This window comes from Triticum urartu, chromosome 4 (genome assembly GCF_003073215.2).
Source record: "Triticum urartu cultivar G1812 chromosome 4, Tu2.1, whole genome shotgun sequence".
In the NCBI taxonomy this organism is placed as follows: domain Eukaryota; kingdom Viridiplantae; phylum Streptophyta; class Magnoliopsida; order Poales; family Poaceae; genus Triticum; species Triticum urartu.
In genome coordinates, this window is record NC_053025.1 from 331,375,943 (window position 1) to 331,386,555 (window position 10,613).

Consider the following 10,613-nt stretch of genomic DNA (forward strand, 5'->3'; position numbering starts at 1 on the left):
AAAAAAATTGGGGGGGGGACCCCCCCCCCCCCCCCACCCCGCGGTGATTCCTCAAAAAAAAGCAAGGGGTAAAGTAGTAGATTCCTGCGAAAAAGTTTTGATGGCTTTACCTTCAGTTAGTTCTGACTTCCACAATGCTAGGTTGTCGTTCAGAAGCTGCATCATTAGTGTGCTATCGTTGTTGCCGTCCATACCAGCAGAATTAATCTCAGTAGTAGCCTCATCAAATGCTTGTTTTGCAACTTGGCAAGCTCTGGAAAGAGAAACGAACATGAAAAACACTCAGAGTAAGGTTGCCACTTCCATTTTTTTCGAAGACCTGTGTTATGACCGGCCAGGTCTATGGCCGCAGGAGGCCCACTGGGCAAACTTAGCCCTCAAGTTATCTTAGTTTTATTTCATATCGTGGTTATATATATGACTTGTAAGACTTTTGAGAATTAAGCAATAAGACTTTCTATTGCCCGGCTCCCAGAAGAGCCGGAACCCTAAAACCCTAGCCGCCTCGTGTCTCCGCCGCCACCCCACGCGCAAGGACGGCGCCTCGCCGCCGGCCGCCGCGCTCGAGCCCTCGCCCCTCTCCCTCCTTCCCCTACAGCCTCCGACCAAGACCGGGCAGAACCCTAGCTCCTAACACCTTGGTATCAGGTACCCGGGTTTCAACCATGCCTTCACCGCCTCCAAACCCGCCACCACCGCAGCCGCCGCTGCCCAACGCCTCCCCCACCACCGCTGCCACCAACATCGCCGCTGCGTTGCCGGGCGCCACGGCCTCCCTATCGGCGCCGATCTCCCCCGCACCCGGCACCACGCCGGGCCAGGGCCAGCCGCAAACCCCCAGCCAGCGCCGCCGTAGTTCACACCGGAGGCCATGGCCGGCGTGCTCAACGACCTGGTCGTCGCGATCCAGGGCATCCGCCTCTACTTGGCGAGCCCGTACGGGCCGCCTCCACCGCTTCATCCGGCCGCGCCCGCGGGCCAGCAGGCGCTGCCGTGGTCCTCAGTACCGGCGGCTACCCGGCGCTTCCCCCACCGGCAGCTTCGACGCCGCCTTGGCCGCAGTGGCCGACGCCGTTCGCGGCGCCAACCGCGCCGCCCGCCACCACCCAGGGACCGCAGTGGCCGACCTGGGCCCCGCCGCCCGCGCCGTCCCCCACCGCGCCGTCCCTCCCGGCGGCAACGGTGCAGGTTCCACCACCGCCCCCGCCCAACCCTAGCCTGGGCCGGTCCTCGCCGAGCGGCCTTCCGATCTAGGAGGTTCGTTTCCCTTCATCACCGTCGCCACTTCCCGGCTGGCTCCACGGGCCGCCGTCGGCTTCCACGGAGGCCCGGCCACCGTCAGGGTTCCAGTTGCAGCCCGAGGCGTCGGGCGCCACAGGGAACTACGCCGGCCCTTCCACCCTGGACCGAGCTCCGTCATCAGCCCTCCGTACCGCCGAGGCAGTGGGCCAGGGCACGCCACACCAGCAGCCGCCCCGGTTCGCAAAGATCGACTTCGCCACGTACGACGGTTCGGACGACCCGCTTAACTGGCTCAACCAGTGTGACCAGTTCTTCCGTGGACAACGCACGCCCGCGTCGGAGCGCACTTGGCTGGCTTCCTACCATCTCCGCGGGGCCGCCCAGACATGGTACTACGCCCTCGAGCAGGACAAGGGCGGCATGCCACCGTGGGATCACTTCCGCGAGCTATGTCTTCTTCGGTTCGGACCACCGGTACGCGGGAGCCACTTGGCTGAGTTGGGCCGCCTGCCTTTCACCTCCACGGTGCAGGATTTCGCCGACCGCTTCCAGGCACTAGCATGCCACGCGCCTGGTGTGACGACCTTACAGCGGGCGGAGCTCTTCGTCGGCGGCCTTCCCGACCACATCCGCGTGGACGTCGAGATGAAGGGGCCACAAGACCTTCAGACAGCCATGTACTATGCTCGGGCGTTCGAGCAGCGTGCCCAGGCTTTGACGCGGCCATCCGCGCCACGTGGGGGCCGCCAGCCCCCCGGCCGCCTCCGACAGCACCGGCGTCCTCTACCGCCGCCCCGGCAGCCACCCCGGCACCGACGCGGCCGTTCAGGCGCCTTACTCAGGCGGAGCAGCTGGAACGCCGGCGCTTGGGCCTGTGCTTCAATTGCAATGCGCCCTATGCGCCGGGCCATGTCTGCCCGCGCCTCTTCTACTTGGAGACGACAGACGAGACCGAGGATGACACCCCGGAGGTTGACCTCGGCGCCCCAGCCCTTGCGGAGCCCGCAGCGGCACCCGCACCTGCCCCGGCTACCGCCCTCGTGGTGTCACTTCACGCGCTGGCCGGCATCCATGATGAACGAACGATGCTCTTACCGATCAGGATCCATGGCGAGCGCCTGGTGGCCCTCCTGGACACAGGTTCCACGCATAATTTCCTGCCGGAGGCCACCATGCGGCGCCTTGCACTACAGCCGGCCGGAGGGGAGCAGTTGCGGGTCACTGTCGCTAATGGCGACCGTCTACGCTGCCACGGGCTCGCTCGCGACATGCCCATCATTATCAGCGACGAGCACTTCACCATCACCTGCGCCGACATCGATTTGGGTTGCTTCGACTTCATCCTCGGCGTCGACTTCTTGCGCACGTTGGGTCCCATTCTCTGGGACTTCGACGCGCTGACGATGACCTTCTGGCGTTTGGGTCGTCGCATTCGGTGGGACGGCATTGGGGGGGGGGCCGCACCCGCACCCCCTCTTCAGATGGCCGTGACGGCCGCCGAGGCCGAGCATCCGCTCTTGGACGACCTCCTGCAGCAGCACCGGGATCTCTTTGAGGAGCCACAGGGCCTGCCACCGGCCCGGATCTACGACCACCGTATTCACCTCCTTCCGGGATCGGCCCCTGTGGCCGTACGGCCTTACCGGTATCCACAGCTGCAGAAGGACGAGTTGGAGCGGCAGTGTGCACTCATGCTTGCCGCCGGCATCATCCGCATCTCCACGTCACCATTCACAGCGCCGGTCCTCCTTGTTCGAAAGTCAGATGGCACGTGGCATTTCTGCATCGACTACCGCGGCCTTAATGCTCTCACATTGAAGGACAAGTTTCCTATTCCGGTTGTCGATGAGCTTCTCGACGAGCTGCACGGGGCGCGCTTCTTCACCAAGCTGGATCTCCGGTCCGGGTATCATCAGGTGCGCATGCACCCGGATGACATCGCCAAGACGGCGTTTCGGACTCACCATGGCCACTTTGAGTTCTTGGTGATGCCCTTTGGCCTCTCCAACGCCCCGACGACCTTTCAGGCCTTGATGAATGATGTCCTACGACCCTACTTGCGTCGGTTTGTGATCGTTTTCTTTCATGACATTCTTATCTACAGTGCCTCGTGGGCAGAGCACCTCCAGCATGTGGCTATCGTCTTCAACGAGCTTCGGGCGCATCATCTTCATCTTAAGCGCTCGAAGTGCTCGTTCGGGACACCTTCTGTCGCTTACCTCGGCCACGTCATCTCAGCCGAGGGAGTGGCCATGGACGCCTACAAGGTGGCGGCCATTGCCGCCTGGCCGATTCCGCAGTCTCCGCGGGCTCTTCGCGGGTTCCTTAGCCTCGCAGGGTACTACCGGAAGTTCATCCGGGAATTTGGCCTAATCGCGGCCCCGCTCACGCGTCTTCTCCGTCGCGACGCCTTCTCTTGGGATGAGGAGGCCACTACAGCATTCGAGGCCCTCAAGGGGGCCCTCACGACGGGACCTGTCCTGCAGATGCCGGATTTCGACCTCCCATTCACTGTCGACTGCGACGCCTCTGGTGCGGTCCTTCATCAAGGCGATGGACCCCTCGCTTTCTTCAGCCGCCCCTTTGTCGCACGCCATCTTAAGCTGGCGGCGTATGAGCGTGAGCTCATTGGGTTGGTGCAGGCAGTACGCCATTGGCGGCCCTATCTTTGGGGTCGTTCCTTCCAGATCCGCACGGACCATTACAGCCTCAAGTTCATGCTGGATCAGAGGCTCTCGACGGTACCCCAGCACCAGTGGATCAGTAAACTCTTTGGCTTTGACTTCACCGTCGAGTACCGATCGGGTCGCCTTAACACCGTCGCCGACGCCCTGTCTCGGCGTGACGCCGATGTGGACGACGGTGCGGCGGAGGGGGCGGCCTTCTGCATCATCACCGGGCCCTCCTTCGCCCTCTACGCCGACATCCGACGGGCGACCGCTGCCGCGACCGACTCCCTCCTCCTGCAGCAGCAGCTGGCGGCGGGAGAGCTGGAGGAGCCGTGGCGCCTCGCCGATGGCCTGCTCCTCCATGGGCGCAGGGTCTTCGTTCCGGCGCACAACGATCTTTGCCAGTAGGTGCTGCGCCTCGCCCACTCGGCGGGCCATGAGGGGGTGCAGAAGACACTCCATCGTCTCCGCGCAGACTTCTACATTCCCGGTGATCGTGCCCTGGTCCGTGACTGGGTACGGTCTTGTGTGACGTGCCAGCGCAACAAAACGGAGACTCTACGGCCGGCTGGCATGCTTCAGCCCTTGGAGGTCCCATCTCAGGTTTGGGCGGACATCTCCATGGACTTCATCGAGGGCCTTCCCAAGGTGGGCGGCAAGTCCGTCATTCTCACGGTGGTCGACCGCTTCTCCAAGTATGCTCACTTCATCGCACTTGGCCATCCCTATTCAGCGGCGTCTATCGCGCGGGCCTTCTTCGATGGCATTGTCCGTCTCCACGGGTTCCCTTCTTCGATCGTTAGTGATCGGGACCCCGTGTTCACGGGACACGTGTGGCGCGACCTTTTCCGGCTGGCGGGCGTGAAGCTACGCCTGAGCACCGCCTTCCACCCTCAGACGGACGGCCAGTCTGAGATCGTTAACAAGGTGATTGCCATGTATTTGCGTTGTGTTACAGGTGATCGACCTCGCGCATGGGTGGACTAGCTCTCGTGGGCGGAGTACTGCTACAACACCTCTTATCACTCCACCCTCCGTGCTACGCCCTTTGAGGTGGTGTATGGCCGGCCACTCCCGCCGATCCTTCCGGTTGATCCGGCCTTGGCACGGACCGAGGCAGCCGGGGCTCTTCTGAGGAGCCGTGATGAGATGCTCGCGGAAGTCCGGCAACGGCTCCTACAGGCCCAGCAGTTGGCCAAACATTACTATGATGGCCACCATCGCGAGGCGGAGTTCGCGGTGGGTGATTGGGTCTGGCTGCGTCTACTTCATCGCTCTACGCAGTCCTTGGACCCACGCGCGAGGCTCCTGGTACGTGTTGATTCAGTGGACTGGACTACCAGAGGAGGACTCTACTTGGGAGCAGCGCGAGGAGTTCCGACAGCACTACCCCGACTTTCAGCTCGAGGACGAGCTGTTTGCGCGGGCGGGGAGAGATGTTATGACCGGCCAGGTCTATGGCCGCAGGAGGCCCACTGGGCAAACTTAGCCCTCAAGTTATCTTAGTTTTATTTCATATCGTGGTTATATATATGACTTGTAAGACTATTTTGAGAATTAAGCAATAAGACTATTTCTGTTGCCCAGCTCCCAGAGGAGCCGGAACCCTAAAACCCTAGCCGTCTCCTGTCTCCGCCGCCGCCCCACGCGCAAGGACGGCGCCTCGCCGCCGGCTGCCGCGCTCGAGCCCTCGCCCCTCTCCCTCCTTCCCCTACAGCCTCCGGCCAAGACCGGGCAGAACCCTAGCTCCTAACAACCTGTGCAAACTAGCATGCTGGGATGACAAGCAAGCTGCCATGGTACCAACATGCAGAATCACGAATAATGAACATTCATCTCCGTATCTTCTAAACCAAGGGGAGACCCAGAAAACTTTCGATAATGGGGTCAAACTGTCAATGAATTTAACTATTTAACATTGCATTTATGGGATTTAACTATGTAAATTATAAGTATCCATATAGTTAATAAGGTTGGCTATATGGATCTTCAGATGCAGAGACCAGGGGTAATAAAGGTTCCATTTTCAAAAAATAAAGATTCTGAGGAATCGTGATTCTCTATATTTGGAAAAGATTACAGCAAACATATAACCTACTAAATGAAGTGGCTACAAGATGTGATGGGTTCATCTGAACTTAGTAGCCTCCTGGTAGGTCTGCCCATTTTATATATTTATTTTAAAAAGAGAAGCATGACGAATTAGGGTATCTATTTTAAACTACAAAACATCAGAACAAAGGGCGAAAGGAGTCATTTAAGGGTGAATGACCTCTGATGAAAGTTCATTATCTCATAAAAGAACACTGAGAAATTGAGCGCAAGGCCAAGCCTGACTGGATGAGCAGGTGAAAGCTCAGTGGAGGCGACAACCATGGCATGCTGCAGCAACATTCGCTAGAAGATTGTCAGAGGTGGAATGCGAGCCTTAGAACAAGAAGTAAGTTAGAACATGTGCACGTGTTGAAAGGTTTCACACCTGATAGGCCATGAGTGATTGATCAGCCGCAGACTTCTTTTCAGCCCCAGTGCTAAATTCAGCCAGGTAACGGTAGTAGTCACCTTTCCTGTCAATAATTGGAATTTTAAAGTTAGGCATGTACAAACTGGATAAGGAAAACATGGATATATAAGTATCATGTGAACTCTGAATGTAATGACCGGAAAATAGACCAACATAGAGCAGCAATAGACGATTGGTCAAAAGAAGAGCTGAATTTATGAACCTGCACATACATTTTATGAAAGAACACAACGTTTTCACCCGCATTAGCCAAGGGAAGGCAATGAATAGCGATGATTGACAATATTTCATTGCAAACCATCCTTAGTTCATCCTCAACTTTCGTTCTGTAGACACTTATCATCTGGCCAGCCTGCTCACCCACTGCCACCTTTTGCTCAAGTGAAGAAAGGATTCTCCATGATGCCCTCCTTGCACCAATTGTATTCTTAAAACCAACTGAAAATAAATGCCTCTCTTCAGCGCTCATATCCACATCCATCCTAGCAAGCTTCTTCATAAAATTCACCATATCTGCAGGAACAACCATGAATTAAGAGTTAATACTAACTTCATGGAAACTCAAGAGTTATGAAAGTTATCTGTTAGATTTTGGAGGAACAAACAGAATTCAAAAGCAATTCTTTTCCAGCCCAACTGGTTGTATGAATTACTTCAAAAGTTGTGTATAGAAAAGGTGGACAAGAAAGTTCTCCCAAAACGAGACATATCCAAACCAGAAGAATGCATAGCACCCACTAACTAGTTTCTGGGAGCATCAACCGATGCAACGGCCGGGGCTATCCCCTTACCGAAAGAAAAAAAAAAACTAGTTTCTAAGAGCAAGGAGTCACATGTTAACAAGAGTTGCAAGCAAAGGGGGAACATGATGTTGTCTACCACCAACTGCGATAAATCAGGGAATGTGGAAGCCAATAAGGGCATGTAGAATGGTGCTATCTTAGGAATGCCAGCTAGGATAAAAGCTGAGGTGGAGGAGAGAGAAGTCATAAGAAAAGGCTTGTCTTCTTTTATTTAAGAGGTGATCTCTTAGCACAATATGACTCATCATATTTTTAGGAACTGCTAGTTATTAAAGATATGGCTAAGAGATAACCCATTGTAGACATCCTTTTATTGTCATATCTAAACTACATGCAAGGCTTAAGATAACACTGTCTTATCAACCACTGTACATGCCCTAATGCTAGAACAATGCTCATGATTTCATCACATAAATTAGGTCAATCAATTAGGGAGGTTTCCTATATCTCATGCCAAGACCCAGTTTTAGATGCTATGTCAAGTTGTCAACAAAATGAACTGGAAGGGGAAAGTAAAGAGGTCCCTGCACAACACAATGTGATAGTGACATAGTACTACTTTGCATGTAGAACTGGGAAGTTAGAAGACATAAGCATTTAATGGTGACCAAATTGCCAAAAAAAAATCAATATACTTCAGCATCAAGATCAATCCAGTCCAACCATAAAAGAAAAAACACAACCTTTTACACTATTACAAACATTTTTTTTCAAAAAGGGACGCTTTATTACTTAAAAGGTTTAAGCATTACGCTATTACAAACATGGAATACACAGTTCCACTTCTTCCACACTAGGGAAGTTCAATAGATCATGTGTAGTTAGGCTATTAGCAGTACCATATAGAGAACAGAATGCATCTTCGATGATCCGAAGATCCTTCTTTTTCTCAGTGGAACATCATGAAACAGCAGGAAGCAACTCATGGTCAGGGCCCCTCAAAGTATAGAATCAGACCCCACAACCACCAAGCACTCAAATTTGCCAAGATTGGGCCCAAAATAATCATGAAAAAAGATTACTATCAAACTGGGGCAGCAAGACAGCCCTAAAATCACCAAAAACAAAATCAGCACGGAATAATAATCACCACACAACGTTTGCGATCAACTGATCATTTTGCACATGGACAGCAGAAATGAAAAAAAATGGCCGACATGGTCTGCAGGCTACTGCTCGAGAAACTAAGCAGATCGAACAGGAAATCGCAGGGCAAAGGTTCCAGCGGGCACAGGAACCAAGAACCCCCAACTTCCCCCCTCTATTCCCCCAAGAATTTGTCAGCGATCGACCCGAAATGCAAAGCACCGAGAACAAACACAGTGCACACAAGCAGGGCCAGGGAGCAAGCGCAAACAAACCAAGCGAGGGATCTCTCCGCCATACCATCGTATCTCTCCGCCTGCTCGGCCAGCTTCGCCATGCACACCACCTTCCCCCTCTCCTCCATCTCCTCCTCCTCCTCCTTCCCCTGGATTGGTGATTCCTCTGCTCTGCTGTGAGAACCTTCCCAAAAAGGAATGGGCGCTTCTTCCTTTGCTTTTCGACTTATGGGATCTGTTCTTGCACGCGGTGACCTAGATGTGTTGGCTTTTGGTTAACAAGTGATCATGACTTGATCTGATCGTGTGCGACTTTTCTTGTGACGGCTGGATATTTTCCCTTTGGCTCTAAAATAAGATCCCCTCCATGACCACACATTTAGAAACTTATTTACCTACTTTTTGCCTTCTGCTAGCAAAAGATACCTCTATATAAATAAACTACTACCTCTGATCCAAATTAATTGACAAAAAAATTGCATCACATGGAGTAGTTAAAAATTAGATGAGTCTAAACAGGATATTTCTAGGATGTCTGTTTGACAGGTGGATTTGTTTTTACTTTCTCAAATTTGCAAAAAAAAGGGTCAAATTCCTTACAAAATAATATTTTTATTTGTTTTGGATTGTTTCTTTTTCGTGAATTTAAGAAAGGATATCAATAATGTCTAGGAATAGAAATGGGGCTCAAAATGAGTAGGTTTTTGTTGCCCTACATAGATTGGGAGCCCAACAAGTTTTTATTTGTTCCATGTTTGGGTGGTCAGTACATCGGCGAAAGCCAATGAAGGCGGCATACGGGCGCTATTACCTGATTTATGCGCCAAAGACGCATTTTTCTCCTCCAATCATCTTTTGCTTCAGAGGGAAACATGATACGTCTCCAACGTATTTATAATTTTTTATTGTTTTATGCTGTTATATTATCATTCTTGGATGTTTTACAATCATTTTATAATAACTTTGTATTATTTTCTGGGACTAATATATTGAAGTAGTGCCGAGTGTCAGTTGCTGTTTTTTGCTTGTTTTTTTACTTCACATAATATCAGCACCAAACGAAGTCCAAATGCCACAAAACTTTTTGGAGATTTTTTAAACCAGAAGATAGCTTGAGAGCCAAGGAAGCACCAGAGGGGAGGCCCGTGGGGCCCACGAGATACCCAGGCGTGCCCCGGTGGGTTGTGGGGCCCACGGGGGTCTTCTCCACCGTCTCTCTGCTCTATAAATATCCAAATATTTCAGAAACCCTAGGGGAGTCGACGAAATACAATTCCAGCCACCGCAAGTTCCAGAACCACGAGATCCAATCTAGAGCCCTATTCCGGCACTCGCCGGAGGGGAACACGATCACGGAGGGGTTTATCATCCTCATTGGTGCTCCTTCGATGTGTGAGTAGTTCATCATAGACCTACGGATCCGTACGCAGTAGGTAGATGGATTCTTCTCTCTTTTTGATTCGCAATACAATGTTCTCCTCGTTGTTCTGAGAGATCTATTTGATGTAATGACTTTTTGCGGTGTGTTTGTTGGGATCCGATGAAGTTCAAGTTTATGATCAAATCTATATCCATGAATATTATTTGAGTTTTCTTTGATCTCTTATATGCATGATTATTTATAGCCTCGTATTTCTTCTTGAATCTTTGGTTTAGTTAGGCCGACTAGATCGATATTTCTTGCAATGAGAAGAGGTGCTTTGTGATGGGTTTGATCTTACGGTGTCCTCACCCAGTGACAGAAGGGGTGGTGAGGCACGATGTATCCTTGCTATTAAGGATAAAAAGATGGGGTCTATTCCTACATGAATAGATCTTGTCTACATCATGTCATCATTCTTATTGCATTACTCCATTTCTCCATGAACTTAATACACTAGATGCATGCTGAATAGCGATCGATTTGTGGAGTAATAATAGTAGATGCAGAATCGTTTCGGTCTACTAATCTTGGATGTCATGGCTATATTCGTGATCATTGCCTTGGATATCATTATAATTATTTGATCTTCTATCAATTACCCAACAGTAATTTGTTTACCCACTGTATGCT

At 52.2% G+C, this 10,613-nt stretch overlaps 1 protein-coding gene across 1 annotated transcript in view; it reads right to left on the reverse strand.

Moving 5' to 3' along the window:
- LOC125554743 (14-3-3-like protein GF14 omicron) overlaps positions 1-8,902 on the reverse strand; it is a 37,566-nt gene extending 28,664 nt beyond the window's left edge. Inside the window, exons 1-5 of the mRNA XM_048718185.1 lie at positions 8,625-8,902; positions 6,648-6,948; positions 6,391-6,478; positions 6,184-6,293; positions 106-253 (exon numbers count right to left, since the gene is read on the reverse strand). Of these exons, the coding sequence (XP_048574142.1) occupies positions 106-253; positions 6,184-6,293; positions 6,391-6,478; positions 6,648-6,948; positions 8,625-8,688 (711 nt within the window). The 5' untranslated portion in view covers positions 8,689-8,902. The remainder of the gene's footprint in view (positions 1-105; positions 254-6,183; positions 6,294-6,390; positions 6,479-6,647; positions 6,949-8,624) is intronic.
- Positions 8,903-10,613: the final 1,711 nt, after the last annotated feature.